This window comes from Sebastes umbrosus, chromosome 16 (assembly GCF_015220745.1).
Source record: "Sebastes umbrosus isolate fSebUmb1 chromosome 16, fSebUmb1.pri, whole genome shotgun sequence".
Lineage (NCBI taxonomy): Eukaryota > Metazoa > Chordata > Actinopteri > Perciformes > Sebastidae > Sebastes > Sebastes umbrosus.
Window position 1 is genome coordinate 24,511,152 of NC_051284.1, and position 22,574 is coordinate 24,533,725.

The window sequence follows — 22,574 nt, forward strand, 5'->3', positions numbered from 1 at the left end:
TAAAATAAAATAAAAAAATTAATTAATTAAAATAAAATCTTTAATGTTTATATAACTGTTTTAATTATGTCTTAATGTTCTTTTGCACTTTGTTGCAATTTTCTTGAATGTTTATGTAAAGCACAACATGCAAAGTCTCTTCTCAGAGCTTATGAAGAACTGAACATATATAATGACGACCCCCTAGAGCTACTATGGAAAAGTGCAGTCTTATTATTATTTATTTATTTATTTATGCATTTCTTTTTTTGTTCCAACTCTTAGTTCTTTTAAATCAAAGCTTAAAACTTTCCTGTTTGCTGCTGCTGCCTTTTATTAAACCAGATAATGATCTTATATACTGCACTAGAGCTTTTACTCTTGTGTGTTATATTCTATTTTAGCTTCTATCCTATAGCTTTTATTTTTTAGCTCTTTTTCATTTTCTAATCTTTAATGGGTTTTTTTAACTTAGTTTTTATTTCAGTTTCAGCAACTTACACAATCATCATCACATTCTTTACCACTGTATTTTCATTTTACAGCTGTCTCTTTAAAACTTAAAACAAGGGGGAGAGAGAAAACACAAAAAACAAAACAAGACTTCATCTTAAACTGTATTTTTTTATGAATTCAGAGAAAAGGGGAGGACACATACTTAAACAATCCAAAGAATAAAAATAAAATAAAATAAAAAAAATAATTAATTAAAATAAAATCTTTAATGTCTTTATAACTGTTTTAATTATGTCTTAATGTTCTTTTGCACTTTGTTCCAATGTTCTTGAATGTTTATGTAAAGCACAACATGCAAAGTCTTTTCTCAGAGCTTATGAAGAACTGAACATATATGATGATGACCCCCTAGAGCTACTATGGAAAAGTGCAGTCTTATTATTATTTATTTATTTATTTATGCATTTCTTTTTTTGTTCCAACTCTTAGTTCTTTTAAATCAAAGCTTAAAACTTTCCTGTTTGCTGCTGCTGCCTTTTATTAAACCAGATAATGATCTTATATACTGCACTATAGCTTTTACTCTTGTGTGTTATATTCTATTTTAGCTTCTATCCTATAGCTTTTATTTTTTTTAATCTTTTTTTCATTTTCTAATCTTAAATGGGTTTTTTTAACTTAGTTTTTATTGCAGTTTCAGCAACTTATACAATCATCATCACATTCTTTACCACTGTATTTTCATTTTACAGCTGTCTCTTTAAAACTTAAAACAAGGGGGAGAGAGAAAACACAAAAAACAAAACAAGACTTCATCTTAAACTGTATTTTTTTATGAATTCAGAGAAAAGGGGAGGACACATACTTAAACAATCCAAAGAATAAAAATAAAATAAAATAAAAAAAATAATTAATTAAAATAAAATCTTTAATGTCTTTATAACTGTTTTAATTATGTCTTAATGTTCTTTTGCACTTTGTTCCAATGTTCTTGAATGTTTATGTAAAGCACAACATGCAAAGTCTCTTCTCAGAGCTTATGAAGAACTGAACGTATATGATGATGACCCCCTAGAGCTACTATGGAAAAGTGCAGTCTTATTATTATTTATTTATTTATTTATTTATGCATTTCTTTTTTTGTTCCAACTCTTAGTTCTTTTAAATCAAAGCTTAAAACTTTCCTGTTTGCTGCTGCTGCCTTTTATTAAACCAGATAATGATCTTATATACTGCACTATTGCTTTTACTCTTGTGTGTTATATTCTAATTTAGCTTCTATCCTATAGCTTTTATTTTTTAGCTTTTTTTCATTTTCTAATCTTTAATGTTTTTTTTTAACTTAGTTTTTATTTCAGTTTCAGCAACTTATACAATCATCACATTCTTTACCACTGTATTTTCATTTTACAGCTGTCTCTTTAAAACTTAAAACAAGGGGGAGAGCGAAAACACAAAAAAACAAAACAAGACTTCATCTTAAACTGTAATTTCAATTGAATTCAGAGAAAAGGGGAGGACACATACTTAAACAATCCAAAGAATAAAAATAAAGTAAAATAAAATAAAATAAAAAAATTAATTAATTAATTAATTAAAATATATATGTCTTTATAACTGTTTTAATTATGTCTTAATGTTCTTTTGCACTTTGTTCCAATGTTCTTGAATGTTGATGTAAAGCACTTTGAATTGCCCTGTTGCTGAAATGTGCTCTACAAATAAAGCTGCCTTGCCTATGGGTTAGAGGGTAAACATGCAGACTTTGCATTGACAGCTTCATACAGTAAAAGATGACGTTTCCTTCAGGGAGTCACATGACTCTCTTTACAGTAAGTCCAACATGGCAGACGGAGTGGATCTTAACTAAAGCAACATTTCAACTGGAACAACATTGAACACTAAACTCTGCTAGAAGACACTCAGCAGCACAATGAGGGAGAGACAGCAGCAGAAGAAGAAGAAGAAGGGGAGGACGTGGGCGGAAGCCGCTAAAACGGTACTCAACATGTTTATATCTGTCGTTTTGTTGTGGTTTGCTTTTCCCTTGAAGAGCTCCTCCACTTTGTACAAACTGTGTTGATGAGTTCATGACCTGCTGGTTGGACATGAGGCCTGTGTTGTCGCTGTCACTAGCTGTCACTTCCTTCAGCATGGTGTAGTCAGCTGTGTTTGCACCCAAACATCTCTGCAAAAACCCCTCCAGTGTGTTGTGTCTCTGCACAGAGAGGGTGACATGTTTGCACGACTTGGAAGTCGAGTTAATCAGCATGCTAAGCTAAGCTAAGCTAGCTCAGGTTAGCATGCTAGCTATCATGCTAAGCTCGTCAACAAGTTTGTTTTGCAAAATAAATCACATGTTTAACGTTAGTGTCTGGTGCTAATCTCATTACTCTACGTTGCCACAACTCCACAGTGTGTCATGAAGTTGTTATATTATCTATATAATGTGTTGGGATGTATGAGAATACAGGAATGAGTGTTGCTAGCATGCTAGGTAGCTAGTCTTAGCTAGCATGCTGCAACATATCAACACTCCTCAGCAGCAACTAGTTCATGATGAAAGTTATTGTTTGTGAGGACATCCACTGTGCAAAAGAACATTAAGACATAATTAAAACAGTTATAAAGACATTAAAGATTTTATTTTAATTAATTAATTATTTTTTTATTTTATTTTATTTTTATTCTTTGGATTGTTTAAGTATGTGTCCTCCCCTTTTCTCTGAATTCAATTGAAATTACAGTTTAAGATGAAGTCTTGTTTTGTTTTTTTGTGTTTTCGCTCTCCCCTTGTTTTAAGTTTTAAAGAGACAGCTGTAAAATGAAAATACAGTGGTAAAGAATGTGATGATGATTGTATAAGTTGCTGAAAATGCAATAAAAACTAAGTTAAAAAAAAAACATTAAAGATTAGAAAATGAAAAAAAGCTAAAAAATAAAAGCTATAGGATAGAAGCTAAAATAGAATATAACACACAAGAGTAAAAGCTCCAGTGCAGTATATAAGATCATTATCTGGTTTAATAAAAGGCAGCAGCAGCAAACAGGAAAGTTTTAAGCTTTGATTTAAAAGAACTAAGAGTTGGAACAAAAAAAGAAATGCATAAATAAATAAATAAATAATAATAAGACTGCACTTTTCCATAGTAGCTCTAGGGGGTCATCATCATATATGTTCAGTTCTTCATAAGCTCTGAGAAGAGACTTTGAACATTCAAGAAAATTGCGACAAAGTGCAAAAGAACATTAATACATAATTAAAACAGTTATAAAGACATTAAAGATTTTATTTTAATTAATTAATTTTTTTATTTTATTTTATTTTATTTTTATTCTTTGGATTGTTTAAGTATGTGTCCTCCCCTTTTCTCTGAATTCAATTGAAATTACAGTTTAAGATGAAGTCTTGTTTTGTTTTTTTGTGTTTTCTCTCTCCCCCTTGTTTTAAGTTTTAAAGAGACAGCTGTAAAATGAAAATACAGTGGTAAAGAATGTGATGATGATTGTATAAGTTGCTGAAAATGCAATAAAAACTAAGTTTAAAAAAAAAAACATTAAAGATTAGAAAATGAAAAAAAGCAAAAAATAAAAAGCTATAGGATAGAAGCTAAATTAGAATATAACACACAAGAGTAAAAGCTCTAGTGCAGTATATAAGATCATTATCTGGTTTAATAAAAGGCAGCAGCAGCAAACAGGAAAGTTTTAAGCTTTGATTTAAAAGAACTAAGAGTTGGAACAAAAAAAGAAATGCATAAATAAATAAATAATTATAAGACTGCACTTTTCCATAGTAGCTCTAGGGGGTCGTCATCATATATGTTCAGTTCTTCATAAGCTCTGAGAAAAGACTTTGCATGTTGTGCTTTACATAAACATTCAAGAAAATTGCAACAAAGTGCAAAAGAACATTAAGACATAATTAAAACAGTTATAAAAACATTAAAGATTAGAAAATAAAAACAAGCTAAAAATAAAAGCTAGGATAGAAGCTAAAATAGAATAATAACACACAAGAGTAACAGCTCTAGTGCAGTATATAAGATCATTATCTGACTGGCTTTTCCCAAAGGTTTCTCATCTGGGAAACTTCTCTCAAAAGGACATTGTTTATGGACTTGTCATGGACAATAACAAAGATGACTTTCTGGTGAATAACTCTCATATATAATCTATAACTTCTCATTCTTGGAAATTTTTATTTGCACAAATCCAAGTATATGAAAGTGAAACCTAGGTTTAATGTGTTTCATTCTGAGTTTCTTTCTTACATAAAGGCCTGCATGTTCTGCATGTTTAGTTCTGACTCTGGGGACACTAAGCAGACCTGATCCAGATGAACCTGAGAGGTCTGGATGGTTCATAACATAGCAGAAGATCAGAAATGTATTTTGGCCCCTAAACCATTCAGTGCTTTGTAAACCAGCAGCAGTATTTCGAAATCAATTCTCAAAGAGAGTTCCTCAACAAGTTTGTTTGCAAATAAATCACCTGTATAACTGTAGTGTCTGGTGCTAAACTCATTCCTCTACGTTGTTACAACTCCACAATATGTCACTAAGTTGTTCTATTGCATGTGAAACGTGTGGGGATATATCAGAATACAGTAGTGAATTGATGCTGCTACAACATATCAGAACTCCCAGCAGCAACTAGTTCATAATGAAAGTTATTGTTTGTGAGGACATCCAGTGTTCAGTGAGGCATTACAGTTATTTGCAGTAACTATATAGGTAGTTAATTGATATAATGTTAGTTTCTAAACACCCATAAAAGTCCTGTTTTACTGAGATGCTACTGGGATGCACCAACAGTTAACAGTAACAAGAATGTTCAAGGTGGGAGCAGAATAACAACAACATTGTTTGCTCAACACCAGATGTGTTCTTTTTGTTTTTATGATGGAGTGAAAGTTTCTGTACTGTGAGATGTTTTTGTTGACATGTTTGGCTGCATTCCCTGTTCATGTTATAACACGGTAGTGTTTCCTATAGGAACACTCAATGTTATTGAGTGTTAATACCACTTATATACCTTTTCAAACAGAAGGTGATTTTATTCATATTGCATTTGGACTCAAGTTGATAGCATTATAAGAATGTACAAGGTGGGAGCAAAATAAAAACAACATTGTTTGCTCACCAGATGTTTTTTTGTTTTTATGATGGAGTGAAAGTTTCTGTATCTTGCTGCATTCCTTGTTCATGTTATAACATGGTAGTGTTTCCTGTAGGAAGACAGTGCCCCAGCAATTCAGTATGTGGGAATTATAACTTAGTAGTTAACTAAGTATTTTGGTCCTCCAGAGAGTGGAGCAACATCATAGCAGAATAACTAAATCTATTAAAGGCAAAAGCCACAATGTTTGTGGTGTTGATTATTCTGAGCATCACTTACACCAGGGGTTATCAAACTTTTGGGCAGCCAGGGACTCCTTACAGGGGAGAACTATCTGTGTTTTAAAGGTCCCTTATTGTAAAAAGTGAGATTTTCATGTCTTTTACATTATAAAACAGGTTTAAGTGCTATATAAATACTGTTAAATTATCAAAACGCTCAATATACGGAGAAATACACATAGCCCGTATTCAGAAATTGTGCGTTTGAAACAAGCCGTTTGGATTTCTGTCCATTTGTGATGTCACAAATATACATATTTAGACCATTACATGGTTTTAAACATAAACATTCTAAATGTGTCCCAGTTTATTTCCTGTTGCAGTGTATGTAAATATCATCAGTTGACGAGTAAACATGGACCCAAACTGTTGCCTAGCAACGCAATTCCGTTGCAATTCCATTGAAATGCACTAAAACGGAGCGTTTCAGACAGAGGGTAAATACAGGCATATTCAGGCAGACAGTATGAGGAAAATAAATGTCCCCGGACCCCACTTTGAGAATCACTGACTTACACAGTCAAGGGAACTACTGATGCTTTGTGGAAACTTGTTAGAAAGCTTCAGTATGTGAAATATCTGGCTTCAGCTTCATCAAGTTTTATGACGACCACTCTCACTTGAATAACTCAACTGTAGGGCTGCAACTAATGATTATTTTCACTGTCGAATAATCTGTTGATTATTTTCTTGATTAATCGATTAGTTTGGTCTACAAAATGTCAGAAAATGGTGAAAAATGTCGATCAGTGTTTCCCAAAGCCTAAGATGACGTCCTCAAATGTCTTGTTTTCTCAAAGATATTCAGTTTACTGTCATAGAGGAGTAAAGCAACCAGAAAATATTCACATTTAAGAAGCTGGAATCAGAGAATTTTTGAATTTTTTCTTAAAAAAAATACTCAAACCGATTAATCAATCATCAGAATAGTTGGAGTTTAATTTAATAGTTGACAACTAATCGATTAATTGTTGCAGCTCTACATTTTTAAGAGATGTTCTGATACCATTTTTTCCTTCCTGATGAACTGAAGAATAATATAGTTCTTATTCTTATTATTCTGTAACAGCTGTTTACTATGAACATGTATGGACGGGATATGATTACTATCTTTGTTGTATGGCCATGCTCAGGTTTAGCCCTTTGGAAAACTGGAACAAAGAAGAAGAATTGATTTCTGGTACAATAAACAATAAATTTTTTTACCGTGTTAATAAATGATGGTATAGGATCAGTGCATAGACTGGCGTACTCGCTGATACCCGATCGATACTGGTTTCAGAACAACTCTACATTGTTTTGATAATGATATTTTATTATTGTAGGTTTTGGAGAAGTACCCCAACACGCCCATGAGCCATAAAGAGATCTTGCAGGTGATCCAAAGAGAACGGCTTAAGGAAATAAGGTAAATATTGTCCTGGCATCTTTACTATAGCACATACCCTTCAGAGATGAGACATTTTCATGAGAGCAAACCGCCTTCTCCCTTTGTTATTGATTGCTCATATCATGTACTTCCCTTTTTCTTGGTTACACAGTAACAATTATTTTACTCAATTAATGACTGTTTCGTTTCTTTTTGTTTCATTGTCACTGTTCTCATCCAGAAGGTAAGAAACAGCTAGCCCCCCCCATCCCTTATCTTAACAAACTCACTGCAATGCCACTTTGTTTGGTTTTACCTTTTGCATGTTATTAACAATAACATGCCCTACTGTAGGTTCAGCGGCATAAAGACAGTGTTAGACTCACACTCATATATTACCTAGACTTGCTATAGCCATAACCTGTTGCATAAAAATGACGACGTTCTAACAAAGCAAAGCAAAGCATGGATGATGGTGATGTTTTTACTCTATAGACTCAAAAGTTCAACAGTTACATTATCCAAAGTATTTAGTGGTGTGTAAAGATAATGAAATAAATGATGTGGCTGGCAATATCTGGAAGCCAAACTAGTGTAATTTTCTAAATGAATAACAGATGCTGCATTTTTCTCAATCTCAATGCCTTTTATTTGTAAACATTTTGCTTAATGTACTTTAAGTAATATACTTTGTGTAAAATAACACAAATGTAAGTTGACAAATTTGAGTTTTTGCTTCACTATGTACGTCTGGATACCTCTCTTGCATGACTTGCTGAGGCATTATTGTGCACTCCTAATTAACTCAAGTTTGCTTTGAAAATGTTTTGACTTAACTAGAGCAGATTTTTATGCAACAGTCATAGTTATGCCAGACCAGTTTAATCTGAGAATATCAGGTTCTTACAATGATTAGATTAGTCTTGAAGCAGTTTTATGCAACTGATTCTGTATAAAACATTCAGTAATTTGCCCACAGCTACACTGATGTGAATCTGACCTGAACTCATACATGTCCTGTTGACGCATGATAGCGGTTTCTCCCCAGATATCAGACCAGCCATTACCCCTCTTGCGGCTTTCTCCCCAGCTGTCTGATTTATTGGGGAACAGATGTGTAATTTGCGTTTGTTTTTTTCTTTCGTGATCCAGTGGAACCTCGCCGCTGGCATGTCTGAACGCAATGCTGCACACAAACTCTCGTGGCGAGGAGGGGATCTTCTACAAAGTTCCAGGCAGAATGGGGGTCTACACATTAAAGGTTAGTTAGACACAAAGCAGCTTTCACAACTGTGCTCTGTAAGGCCAAAAATGGGGGATTGGGCCACATAAATCTTGGTTAGCATAATTTAAGATAAACGTTTTATACTCTTACACTTAAATTATGAATGCTTTGGTTGAATTCTATGAGTATGACATGCGTGTGTACTCCACAAGATGTTTTTGAATTACTGCTTGACTCTTCTTTTTCTACATCTATAACATAAAGGTAATCTACTCTATGTACTCTATGTTTTTATGTAGAAGGACATCTCAGATGTGGTGAAGGAGCTGTCTGAGGAGGACTCTGAGGAGAGCAGTGACAATCTCTCCGACTCCCAAAGCACAGAAAACAACGGCAGTTCCATCGCAGGAGAGGGCAGGAGAGGAAGGTGGATGCGAAGAGGTACTGTGCACCGCATGCAGGATTATTGTTAACCGTTTGTACATCACTGCATCCCTTAAGTTACTTCTTTAAAGGAACAGTGTAGGGTGATCTGTTGGCAGAAATGGTCTTCTCTGTTTAAAGTATTAAAGAGTAAATAGGCTTCTTTCTTGTTGCATAATTGTCACTGCTGTTCAGCAATCATTCAGGTAGAATGATGGAAGAGAAAGATACTCCACCAACAGCAGTAATAACGCAATGAGTAAGGACCGTAGCTCTGCTCATTAGCTAATTGTTGCTGGTTGGTTACCGAGCTCAGAGTTAACGCCCCTTACCAGCCGCTGTTAAAAGTGCAGAAACACAGGAAACCAGCTGAAGTAGCAGTAGAAGAGGAAACATAAATTACACCGTCTCCTCACTAAATAACTCCTGGAATACACTGAGCATCAAAAATGATTATAGCAAAAGGTGGGTTTTATCTTTTAAGCAAACACTCTGTGTCCATAATGACGTCTGTTTATTGTCAGAAGATGAGCTGCAGGCTGCACACGACGGTCACATCATAGCAGTTTTTGTGGGGTCATATTATTGCTATATCATGAACCGCACACCTGATTGCACCGGATTGCAGAGCAACTTCGGAGAATGAGCTTTTCCTCAAGTAGCAATTATTTTGTTTTCCTCGGGCTGTGCTCTCTCTGACTCTCATTATTTCTCTCTGCCACTTGAATATTTTAAGTGACTGTTAAAACAGGAAACTGTATTTTCTCAGCATGACCCGTGACCACTTCCTCATTATGCACAAGTTAGAAACTGCCAAGCAAATAACCTTGGCTTATATCTGAGTGGGAGGACTCGGATAATGTTTTTATTTTTGAACTAATCAATGCAAGGAGCCACAAAGTCAAATGCAAATTAAGTGGCACTGGAAAAGAAACAAGTGGAGCTGCTACAGTATGTAGAAAAGGTGTTATATTAGAAATATAAAACATAGAGGTTGTTGTGAACAATCTTCCTATTGAGGTGTTCAGCCCTTTTTTAGTAATATGATATTTTAGCAACGTAATGCAATCTGCTTCTTTGTGCACAGTGTTGGTTTCAGTTTCATCAAAACAAAAGCATGATGTGATAAAGTCTGTGCACCACCCTCAGGAAGTGTATTTAGTAACATCTGTTTTGTGCTTTTGTATTTCGTAGTTCCCTCCAAACTGCAGTCGCAGCCGTCCTCTCCGCAGCCTCGGTGCTCGTCGCCTTCCGTCCCCACCAGTAAACTCATCTCTCCCTCGCAGAAACACAGCAAGAAAGCTTTGAAACAGGTACTGATGGGTTCATTATTCTCTACTTTTTAATTGTGTTAATAACAGCTACTTAGTGGAGTAAATAATATATATATGGGCAAACACGTCTCAGTTAGTAAACAAGTTCCTGCCACACCCTCGTCCTCACATACACCCATATAAATCCCTGCCACCCAACGCTGCAACACATAAATACATTCTTGTTTAGGTTAGTAATGTTTTCATGTAGTTTTTCTTGCATTTATATACCAGGTGCAGAGTTTTTAAAGGAGACTAGTACTGTTTTTTAAAAAAATATATATTTATTGTTATTATTGTTGTTATATATATATCTTGTTCTAATAGTTTGTCATTACTATTATGTAGTCATATTATTTTCTGTATATTAATCTTGTGTTCTATATAACATTGTAAAATTTTAATTAGGGCTGTCAATCGATTGAAATATTTAATCGTGATTAATCACAGATTAATCGCCCATTTTTTATCTGTTCAAAATGTACCTTAAAGGGAGAATTGTCAAGTATTTAATACTCTTATCAACATGGGAGTGGGCAAATATGCTTGCTCTATGCAAATGTATGAATATATTTATTATTGGAAATCAATTAACAACACAAAACAATGACAAATATTGTCCAGAAACTCTCACAGGTACTGCATTTAGCATAAAAAATATGCTCAAATCATAACATGGCAAACTCATGTGAGCCTGTCTGTAAAGGGGAGACTCGTGGGTACCCTTGGAACCCATTTTCATTCACATATCTTGAGGTCAGCGGTCAAGGGACCCCTTTGAAAATCGCCATGACAGTTTTTCTTCGCCAAAATTTAGCCCAATTTTGAGCGTTATTTAACCTCCTTCACAAGTATGACACGGTACCAATGGATTCTTCAGGTTTTTAGGTGTTCTCTTTACTAAGATCAATTGGGTTAATGCGTTAAAGGAATTATCGCGTTAACTTTAACAGCCCTAACTTTAACATTAATTAGGTGGAGGCTTCAACAACTAAAAAAATAAATTAAAAAACAGCACTGATCTGAATCTCTCAACTCTAAACCATGTCTAATACGCACTCACACTTTTCTGTAGATGTCACCACATTTATCTAAACTTTTTCGCTGACACGTCCTCAGTAAACATGTACATAGCCCATGTTGGCGTGTCAGCAGGCGCCAACTATCCTTCCATGCCCTGCCTGTGGAACATCTTGTGCTGATTATTTAAAAACAATGAGGCGGCAGGGAAAAATGCCTATAGCTGGTTTTACAGTATTAATGTCCTCATAATCCACCCTGTTCAACATTTTCCTATTGGCTGCTTTGTGCTTTTGTTCCATTTAATTAGATTTCACTTGATTTGTAATTCACTCCATCTGTGCTGGTGTGGAATTTTCAGCTCTATAAGACCAATTTGTGTTCATTTATTGGGCGTAGGCAACATGAGAAGATGGCGATTTAAGTAAAGTATTAGAGCTGGAGAGACTTATTGTGTATTTTCCTGTTTCGGTTTCAATCAGTGGACTGTCTTGCATTGCTTCTTTAATCTGTTGACAATGTGTTTGTGAGGTGATCAGACTTCTCGACAGATTTACAACGCAGAGTTGATTTACGCTTGTGTTATGCAACCTATGTTTCATTGCTGCGCTGCTATTTAGCTGTTATTTAACCAGGCAAGTGGCCCTGGGGGAGTCGTTGCAAGGAAACGGAGGGTTACACACATTCACACTCTCTTTTTTTTCCTCATACCGCTGCCTATTTGTTCCTTTCTTATTTTGCTCGTATTCAGGCCTTGAAGCAGCAGCAGCAGAGAAACCAGCGCAGACAGGGGGGCATGCCAACCACCTCCAGTCCCAGACTGCTTCTGAAAACCATCAAAGATATGGCTGACAACATTACTACAAAGGCTGGTAGGTAGCAGCTATTATATTGTCAAATACAATATAAAATGAAATTAGTAGTACTCACTTTGGATATTTCACTAATGTTCATTTCATGATATTATAACACAGAGTTTAGACGATAAATGACTGATATTGATGCAGTTCTGAGGTATTGTCGTGTTATTACAGCTTTTCATAACTACACAACAAAAGGCATTGTATTATCACCATCTAAACATGACTCATATAATTGGCAGCATCAGTGTGGAAACAGTTAGATCTGTGGCTTGTTATTTTTCAAAGCTTTTCTTTCCTCTCTTTTCCCTCTATCCAAACAGACTTATGCCACCCAATTGTCCCTAGGAAGGTTTCTCCGAGGTCAGGCCGCCTCAGTGCAGGTAAGTCAGACATCAAGTTAATCGAGAGGTTTGGAAATGTTAAAGGAAAGGTCTGGTGATAACAAATCCCATGAAAAGATTAAAACTGACAATCGTTTACTACTATCCAGTATTGCCTGTGTTGCCAAAGCCTAGTATAGCATATTCCTCTTTACTCCTGTTTGAGTACTGACTTCACACATCCCATACTAAATTCCAGAGGTGTTGCTTAACCCTCTTCTTATATACTCCCTCTACTCTGGCTCGTCGTAAAGTCGCAAAGTATTTAGACACAGACATATGCATTGTTGGTTTTGGTGTTTTCATCACATCTCACAATTGGGTGCAAACTTGTTTCTGCCTGCTTGCTTGGACTTCGATGGAGTTAACCGCATCCTTCCAAGAAGGAACAAGTGAAATGATCCCACATTAGCGGAACAGAAATATTAAGAAGTAAAACAAATTACACGACCACAAGAGAGAGTAAATTACTCAAGATGTCAGTTGCAAAATCTGCATTGCTGGATCTGTCTTGGCTTACATCTGTTTCCTGTTTTGTATTGCAGGGCAGCTGAAACGTACCAAGTGTAAAATAGATGTGGAAACACCAGACTCCATTTTGGTTAACACCAACTTGCGGGCGATCATCAACAAGCACACCTTCTCTGTCCTGCCCACAGACTGCCAACAGAGGCTGCTCAAACTTCTGCCTGAAGTTGACCGGCAGGTGGCTCTAAGATTATACATACTTTTTATGCTTTTGTTGCATTATCTAGTACTAAATGTAGAGAGTGTAATATTGTTGCATGTAATTTCCCATCTTTCCTGTCAATACTCGTATAATGTGTTAAACTATCTCACAAAATAGTAGAATAGAAAACATCTCTGCACATGTTTAGCTGAACATCACATATGGGAAGCCGATGAGTGGATGTACTGATGCAGTGATGGTGATTGTGATGATGTTAGTCATAACATTGTGCCTCCTCTCCCCAGGCCTGCATGGACGGCCTTCTGAAGGTCACTAGTTCTGCCTTGAACAATGAGTTCTTCACATCAGCAGCTCAGTCTTGGAAGGAGAGACTGGCTGAGGGTCAGTGCGACTGTTTCCCACTGCTAATATCTGCATTCAGTTCATATTTAAATAACAATTATGTCACCAAGGTTGAGTTCTTGGTTGGAGAACTCAACACATAACAAGTGTAACTTTTCTTATTTTTATTATGTAACTTTTTTCTTCACAGGAGAATTCACTCCTGAGTTGCAGCTACGAATGCGCCAAGAAATTGAGAAGGAAAAGAGAGTGGAGCTCTGGAAGGAAGCCTTCTTTGAAAACTATTACGGTGAAAAGTAAGTTCTCCTCTATGATATATTATTTATCAATTCATTAATCCGATCCAGCTTTAGAGAAGTTGGAAGGCATATTTTTTTCATATTTTCCAAACACCAAAAGACAGATCCTTTCAAATGGAAAGCCCTCTACCCATAGGACCTACAAAACAGTAGAATGGGAGTCTTACTTTTACTCCTAAGGCTTTTTTCCCTCATGTCATTAACATGATTGAATATCTAATTTCAGACATGCATTGTTATTAAGTGGTGGCGTGTTTGAAAGGATTATTTAGAGTTGAATGAGATTCCACATAGGATCCAAACTCCACCCTCATCTCCCACTCACATTACAGGAGTTAGATTTCTTCTCAGGAACATGTAACTACATTTTTAGTAGAATTACAGTGTTTGACAGTATTCATCATATTGTATTGAATTGCTTTGTATCCAACAACATCATATTGCTTCAAGACGAGGCTAAATCAAATTGAATCGACCTGTTAGTTGCTTAAATTTGATCTAATTTGGAGGCTCATTGATTGATCAAAATGCCAACCGAAGCGGTCTAACTGGATGATGTGCAAAAGACTGAACAGATGATTTTCAATTTCAATATACTCGCCTCTCATACTTCATACTAATGTGTTCACACTACGAGCGAGACAGCAACAGGCTACAAGTCATTGTCAATGGAAGCCGGTGACATGAAGCTACAAACTGATGCCCGACACTTGTCGTTGCCTGATGGGCGTGACGCGTTACAAAGAAAATTGAGCTGGTGACAACTTTTCCAGCGCTCCAATGATGCAGTGAAGCGTCAACTGATCATATGTTTTTGTTTCACCCTGTTGCGTTCCATCTAAAACAATGCCGTTAGTCAGTTCCCAGTGCTATTTAAGGACATAATACGTCAACAAGCGCTTGAGCCACACTTCGATGGCAATTCGCCAAAAATGTAGCTGGCCATGCTGGATGTTTTGTTGCTTTTGTTGCTCATAGTGTGAACATAGTATTAGGCCTCTCATTCCACACAGGCGTAGGATATGTTTTATTCATTAAAAATACACTTTGTGTTAATTCAAATCAGATTTAATTTTTTTTTTAAGTTAAAAGTAAACAAAACTAGTATTCCTAACAATTCCTTTAAAAGCTGAAAAATCTGTGTTGCTGTCAGAAAGAAATCACTTGATTTATGGATGTATTTTTTGTCTGTCTTTCTGCCTCCCTCTTCTCTCTCTCTGTATAGTTCTGGTTTGAGCTTTGAGGAATCCAAAGAGCTGACAAAGGCTGATGTGAATCAGGAGTCTGCCCGGCCCCGGTCTCCCTCTCATCAGACAGGACCTGCCGCTCAAGCACCAGTGGATCCCAAGGGCACCAAGGACAGCAGCCAGACTGATGCTGCTGCTGCTACTGCCGCCGCTGTGAAAGACACGAAGGCTGCTCAGAGAGAGACGGTCGCCACCACAGAGCCCATGAAGACTCGCCGCTCACAGTACGCTGAGGATCGTAAGTTGAACGCAGCAGCACAGTCTGTGCCGACACCTGCGGTGAAAACACCAGAGGTGAAAACACCAGAGGTTGAGAGGCAGACTGAACGGGCCGCGGCAGGGACACTGCCTGACAAGGAGCATAAAGAGGAAGTGAAGGAGGAGAAAGCTGAACTCCCCCAGTCGCCTGTGAAGAGCCATCCACCACAGGCTAGTTCAGAGTTAAAAGAGGATCAGCCGGTGTCTGTGGTTAAGCCTGCTGAGGAGAGCGAAGAGGTCATCTCTGAGCCCAGTGGGCCCTCAGAGCCGCTGAAAAGAAAATCTCTCAGTGAGGTTGGGGATGAATTGACACCAGAGAAAAGGCCCCGCATGTCCTCAGTTTCCTCAGTGTCCTCAGTCTCCTCTGTATCTCCACCAGCGTCATCCATATCCAGCCCAGCTACACCGACTTCGGCAACAAGTCAGAGGGTTCCACCACTCAAGGTAGGAAAAATTTCTGTGAACGGAAAAGTCTCCTCTGATCTATCTGTCTCTCTGAGTTTACAAAAAAAATCACCACTTGCAGACTTGTAAGGTGGCTCTGACAAGTTTGTAGCTTTCTTCTTTGCAAAGGGAGTCAGCTTGGATTCACAGCAGTGAAAATCAAAAATGATCAAAATGATTCAATCCTGATTTTCTCTGCTGTTGATCTTTATGCTCAGTGTGTTCCAAACAGTCTCTGCTTCCCCAATAAATCCCTAAATTAGCTACTTCCACAAGGTTTTGTAGCTGTGAGGTAGGAGTGTCACGATTTTCCAAATTCCCGATGCACTGACGGCTATGCCATTGTTAGACTATGGAGTTTTTTACCACACTAAGGCCATAGTCAAATTTAAATAATTAATTTAATATACAGTATGTAATAGAAGGCAGGAGGGAACTTTACAACAACAGCTTGAGTTTCTCAGAGTTTACGAGGCACACCTGAATGTACCATGAAGTCTCTGTCGCCGCACACATGCTTTACACTACGATAAGTATAAACGCCGCTTAACCATACAAAACGATGTAGACACGCAATTCATTTTAAGTGGAGAAAGTTCAATTAGTTGAGTGCTGTTTTTCGTTGGTTTCTGCAGTCTCTAAATCTTCGGCAGCTTATAACCTGTAGTTTTTCTGTCATCAACACGTTCGTTATTTACATAATTCACTGGGAAGGCAAAATGTTGCCACACCGGTGACTTCAGGGAAGCTGGAGGATTTTACAGTTCTGATGTTTCGCCGTCATCTCCGACTCCGGCTGTTGTCATAGCGTCTCAAAGTGCAGCTGCAGGCTACCAGTAAGATACGCTTTGTCGTCTTTGAAGTGTTTTTCTTTTCTTCTTCGGACGCTCGCAAGTAGGCCGGGGTGGAGAGGGAAAAAAAAATACTGGGAGAATCACCTATCCTGCTTTTGACTACGAAGGTCGAAATAATTTTGATCGATTTTCAATTTAGTATCGAAAGCGTGACACCCTGACTGTGAGGAGGTGATAACGTGACATAGAAGTAGTTTATTTAGCTATGTTGTGACGAAACTTTTATTTTTATTATGTATGTTTTTAATGTACTTATATATGCATAACTTGAAATAATTTTCTAACATCTCCTTTTTTTCACTTTGCAGATCCCAGTGTCACGAATTCTTCCCGTTCCTTTGTCACCTAGCCAAATCTCTCCCAGGACTCCACTACCGACCCCGCTCAGCAGCCCGGGCCGTACTGGTGCTCGCACTTTGGCTGACATCAAAGCTAAAGCCCAGCTTGCCCGAGCCCAGCGAGTGGCGGCTGCCGCGGTATCATCTGCATCGAAGGGAGCGGTGCCAGGCCCGGGGCCGGGCGGAGGCAGTGCTGAGCGGACACAGCCATCGCCCAGCCCGAGCCCAACGTCCCCACAGGCGTCAACCAAGTTACCATCCTCCAGCAGCAGCAGTCAGACCAGTACACCTCCTTCTCGCCCACTGGACTCTTTTGGCCAGCTAAGCCCAAACCGGTCTCAAACGTCTTACTCGAGCAAAACTGACGAAAACCACAAAGGTCACTCTGCTGGTACCGTCAGTGCAGGACCCGATAGCATTCAAATGCAACCCACTCCATCATCTGTGCACGCTCTCAAGGGACAGGAAAACACATCACCAACCAAGACCAGCTCCTGTATCCCTGCAAATAACCCGTTGGTCACTCAGCTTCTGCAGGACAAAGAGGTCCCGCTGGAGCAGATCCTCCCAAAACCGCTATCCAAGGTGGAAGTGAAGATGTCAAACGTACCCTCTGGTAGTAAGGGGAAGCCACCACACTCTGCTGAGCACAGGGCTGATAAGCAGGTGTCCCACCAGTTCATTACAGCAGGACGAGTGGGAGTTTTCTCAGAATACACGAGACACCACAGGGAACTTCCTGATAAGGAGACTCAGGAGCAGATCCTGCAGGCTCTAATGCAGAGGAAAGGCCAGCAGAGCCAGCCTTATGGTGGTATGGGGCCTCAGCACCCTCCGTACAAAGTCCATCAGCTGGTGCACGCAGAAGAGCGTCAAGACCAATCCAGGATTTCGGTAGGATTTCTGGGTCGGAAGAGGATGCCCAGGCCCGCCATGACGGGACATTACCTGCTCAATGTGTCCACATACGGCCGAGGACCAGAAGGCAAGAGACTGCAGCAGTCTGTCATCCCGAACACGTCTGTGTCCAGCTTAAAAAGGGAAAGCACAGAAGGAGAAGAGGTGGCCAAGGAAGAAGAACCTGCCAGGAAATGTTTCTTTCCTGTTTCTGGGGTTAAAACAGAGCAGCATGGATACTCAATAACCAAGTCTGATGAAACAGCCGGCATTCATGTAAAGACTGAGCCTGGATCAGAGGATAGTGCAGATAACAACAGCACCAGCGCGACAGCCAAAGACACCAGCCCTTTCTCTCAGTCACACCGAAGGCACCTCGAACTCTGCAATAGTAACCAAGGAAACTCCGAGCCATATCTTACCCAAGTGGACCCGAGTCACCAGCGGCAGTCTGCCTTTCAAACCCAGAGAACGCTCGATAATCAGGAAGTCGTGGCAGCGTCGTGCTACGGTGGCACTATCAGCATGTCTGTACCTCACACTTTGAACCACGGCGCTGCCGGCATCGGCTCTTCCACGGGCTCATCGGAGGCCGACAGCGGCGGCGTCATGTCTTTCTCGGTGACTGTCACCACCATACCTGCCGGTCACTCGTTAGACCACGGCAACCAGGGCGAGCCCTCACCCGAGCAGTCGTTCATGGAGGGCTCCAACATAGAGGACGTCCAGTCTAAATGCTACTGCAGACTGAAGGCGATGATCATGTGCAAAGGATGCGGTGCCTTCTGCCATGATGACTGCATCGGCCCCTCGAAACTGTGCGTGTCTTGTTTAGTCGTGCGATGATATGAAATTAATAATAATTAGAAGATATCGTGGTTTGATTTGTATTGAAGACACGAAGCAGAAGCAGGTCATTCAGAATCAGTACAGAATCACTGCCGGGGTGAAGCGCGTTAGCCGCACTCCAGACAAAACAACCAGCATGCGGTCGCTGTTGTAACGGCACGGATTTACACTGGATGGTCTTTTGTTTCACCAACATCTATGGAAAGTTGTTTTGTGCAATTTTTTTGCTAGAAATGTCAATCAGTTTTCAATCAAATCAGTAGTCTGTCAGACGTGTGACAAATATAAAATCTGGCAATGTTTGCACTCGGCTAGGATTAGTGTGATATATTTTTTTAAATATATATTATATATATGTGTAGTTTTAAAAAAAAAAAAAAAGGATGGAAAAATGAATGTTGCTATTTTTGTAGAACATAATGACTGTTGTGTTTAATACTGACACTTTTTATTAATGGGCCTAATCAGTTATGGTTTAAAGGCAAAAAAAAGGGCGCTAATGATAATCATTGGTTGTAGAGTACCTCCTGGCATTTATGCACGCATGGCAGGGAAGTGCAACTCACAGTAACTATTTTATATATATAAAAATGTACATTTATTACTGAACACACTCAGATTTAAGAACTAGAAATAGTTTTAGAAAGAGAATATGAATGGAGTTGTGAATGATGCCATAAAATCAGCTCGTGAGGATTGCACATCACATCGGTTTTTGACTAACAGTTACAAGGCGAAGCACTTGAAAACCACCTGGATATAGAGCTGTGTATAGCACTTACATTCAAACATAGGGGAAAAAGAAGAATCATTTATATATATATAAAAATGCCTATATGTTCCTTTTGGCAAATTGAGATCTTTCCCATTCCAGGTTAAAGGTCTAGAGTCACTTCCTACTGTGTGAACCTTCATTTTCTCCCCAAAAAAAGCCAGTTTGTAGATATTGTCTCCAGTGAGGTGGGTTTTCTGACGCTTGTATGTCTGTATAGATAGATCAGCAGTGGCAAACAGTAAAAAAAACACTCAAGGCAAGGGGAGAAAATGAAGACAATTTTGTTTTTCCACTGTAAATATTTGCTTATTTACAGTATATGCCTAGATGTAGAAATGTATTTTATTTTATTCGTGCAGCACACATTGCTTGCGTATATCCTGTTATTTACAAAATATTTTTACTGTGGAAAGAATATGGAGAAGAGCAGTACGTTATGCTAAAACGCTAAATGCTTCATCATAGCATGCTTCAGTTTTACAAAATTATTTGGAGGTACAATATGACACCGATTAACAAGCGGCTGTAACACTTCACTTTAAAATGGCCTTTTTTTTCCAGAGAATTGAGAGCGTTTCTCACCATTTTAATGTGGTATGAAGTATCGTATGCACAAAATATGTTTATATATTGTACAATAATATGTGTGTGATGTACAAGGATGAACCAGCACGTTTGTGGTGTGTACACTGCTGCATTATGATGACGTTAACACAGTATAAATGCTTATTTACCACATATTAACATGCAAACAGGGCCAGTGTGAAGCGTTGCCTCGGCAGGTTTTTCGGGTGTTCAAATTAAGACGCATCAACTTTATTTTGAAATCTCCTGGAGGTGCAAAATAGGCCTGTTTTATAGCAATTATTTCCAAGGTAATATGCCAAAGTCACCTTTTAAAGAAAGTAATATAGTAATCATAAAGTAATATATTTTAATTAATATATTTTAATATAAAAAAAAATCTATTTGCTAATTGTTTTTGAAAATCAACAGGGTATTTACTATAATAATATATTGGCTGTCCGTTTTTTCTTATAATTTTGTTTAGACTGGACGGAGAATAACTTGACTTTTATAATAACTCAAATTGCCCAGGTATCAGTAATATTCTGTATGGCCCAGCTTTTGTTAATGGATCTGTTGGTCTATATTTTTCCATAGAGATGTTGTCTTTATGTGTGTACCCTTTTAGCTGTCTACATTTGTGTCATTAACCTAATGGAAACAAAAAGATATGTTTTTAAAAGTACCATTTTTAGGTCAGTGGATTAATCAAAGTCCATTTTAAATGTATTTGTTATTAAATTGGGGGGTTATGTCTTGTGGAAAATTGGTTTTAAGATCGTAGGGATAGAATTAGGAGAGGTTTCCACATATTGAAGCATATAGTCATTTCACTAAAACTGGTGTACCAGTATTTGATTATGTTAACACAATTTTAATTTATCCCCCATAAATATTTAGGTCTTATTTGGTTGAATGTGGTGTTAGGATGTTGTATTTACTCATGTGGAGTTGGGGACTGGATTGCACGGCAAAAACAATTAACAAAAACAATCAATCAACCCAAAAGGCAGCTGAAATCTTTGTTAATAATGACTGAAACGTGAGTCGGGCAGCCGTCCCCGCTGTCATTGAAGTTACCTGTTGTGTGTGTGTGCATTCAGAGGAGCGGTTTCTATAGAATTGGCCGGAAAGTGTCACGGGCAATCACCACCGTTTTGAAATGTCGAGTTTATCACCAAGTGAATTTGTTTAATATGTCTGTGTCATTCTGTCTCCATTTAAACTCCGGGTGAATGTAATATAGTAATCAGCACTTGTAAACAAAGTGTATTTTATCAGAAGTTATAGACTATTATGAATAAATAATGAAAAGAAAAGCATTTTGTGTGTGTTTACTGGTGCTTGTTTCACACAGAGGGTCGTAAGGGCCACCTGACGTTCAGTTTACTCGAAATAAACACAATGAGCACGAAACTACAAAAACTAGGGCTGTCCTCGACCAAAGAAATTCTTAATCGACTAATACGATTTTGACGTCTAATCAATTAGTTGATTTAATCAACAGATCTGTAAAACTGAGTTTTTCCACAAAGAATCACATAAAATTAATTAATAAAAATAAACCACTGAGTTAGAAAATATCTGTTTCTTTGGTAAAAAGTCAAAGGCACAAGCATAAAAACATATAATAGAAACTTTGGGGGAGAATTTAATGACATCCAAGGTGCATTTTCAATTAAATTTATATATCAAAGGTGCATTTTCAATTTGAATTTATATAAGTGCACTGCTAATCGTCACTGTTGAGAAAACTCATTTACTGTTGGATTCTGGGTACATTTTTGATGAATTTAGCAACTATGGCACCGTGTTTTGTTTGTAACTGCATCGCAAAGTCATCACAGCATCTAGCGGTGAGGTTGTAGATTGCAACCAACTGAAACATGTCCTGTGTGCCAAGCGTGTAGGAGAACTACGGTGACCGACGTGACCAACGCGAATGGCCCTCTCTAGTGACAGTGTTTGGTTTGTCCGTGCTGGGCTACCGTAGAAACATGGCGGCCGGCTTCGTGAAGAAGACCCTCTCTGGATAAAAACGTCTCATTATTATTTTCAGATGGTTATACACTAAAGAAAGAATACTTATTAATATAATTTCTGCCAATAGATCCCCTTAAATGATACACACTGTTCCTTTAAGGTGACTTGTTTTTTCTGACCAACTACCCATCCCTCAAAACTTTTATTGATGATATAAGAAAAAGAGAAACGCAGAAAATCCTCACTTTTGAGAAGCTGAAACCAGAGAGTGTTTATGTTTGAATGAAAATTTAGTAATTTTTTGGTTGTGCGACTTATCAATTAATTGACTGATAAAGCCGACACTCTAATAGCCCTTATTTAAAAAAAATAAGTTTTTAAAGTTGTAAAATGTACTAATAGCTGAATTCAGAGTTATTTCCCTTCCTCCGTTCATGTGAGTGAGACCCAGACCGAGGCTGGAGTGCAAGCCGTGACGACGGCGTGACGTTGGGACCCCGTGACCAAGTCATGTGACCGAGCGGACGCTACTCCGCCAGTCATCTTGTACGCTACTCCGCCAAGATCCGGGTACTTTTCCAGACGGAAGTCGAGCCATTT

The 22,574-nt window shown here is 38.1% G+C and overlaps 1 protein-coding gene across 4 annotated transcripts; it reads left to right on the forward strand.

Annotated features, from left to right (window-relative positions):
* Positions 1-2,224: 2,224 nt before the first annotated feature.
* On the forward strand, positions 2,225-21,310 carry asxl2 (ASXL transcriptional regulator 2). Of its 4 annotated transcripts, XM_037746243.1 has the most exons (13): positions 2,225-2,434; positions 7,163-7,245; positions 7,448-7,450; positions 8,359-8,467; positions 8,731-8,872; positions 10,049-10,167; positions 11,939-12,059; positions 12,371-12,430; positions 12,976-13,136; positions 13,406-13,502; positions 13,654-13,759; positions 14,988-15,711; positions 16,874-21,310. In XM_037746243.1, the coding sequence occupies exons 1-13, from the start codon at positions 2,369-2,371 to the stop codon at positions 18,644-18,646; spliced, it is 3,564 nt and encodes a 1,187-aa protein (XP_037602171.1). In that variant the 5' UTR covers positions 2,225-2,368; the 3' UTR covers positions 18,647-21,310. The 4 variants fall into 4 exon arrangements, with proteins under 4 accessions (XP_037602171.1, XP_037602173.1, XP_037602174.1 ...); XM_037746245.1 differs by lacking the exon at positions 7,448-7,450 and having other exon boundaries at positions 8,731-8,871; positions 10,045-10,167; XM_037746246.1 differs by lacking the exon at positions 7,448-7,450 and having other exon boundaries at positions 2,226-2,434.
* The last annotated feature ends 1,264 nt before the right edge of the window (positions 21,311-22,574 follow it).

What these genes read in the sequence shown, in the direction of transcription:
- asxl2 (XM_037746243.1), top strand. Translation starts at nt 2,369, where the DNA reads ATGAGGGAGAGACAGCAGCAGAAGAAGAAGAAGAAGGGGAGGACGTGG. An exon ending in TGGGGGTCTACACATTAAAG is followed by an intron (nt 8,468 to 8,730) that starts GTTAGTTAGACA and finishes GTTTTTATGTAG; the next exon opens with AAGGACATCTCAGATGTGGT. An exon ending in GAAGGAGAGACTGGCTGAGG is followed by an intron (nt 13,503 to 13,653) that starts GTCAGTGCGACT and finishes TTTTCTTCACAG; the next exon opens with GAGAATTCACTCCTGAGTTG.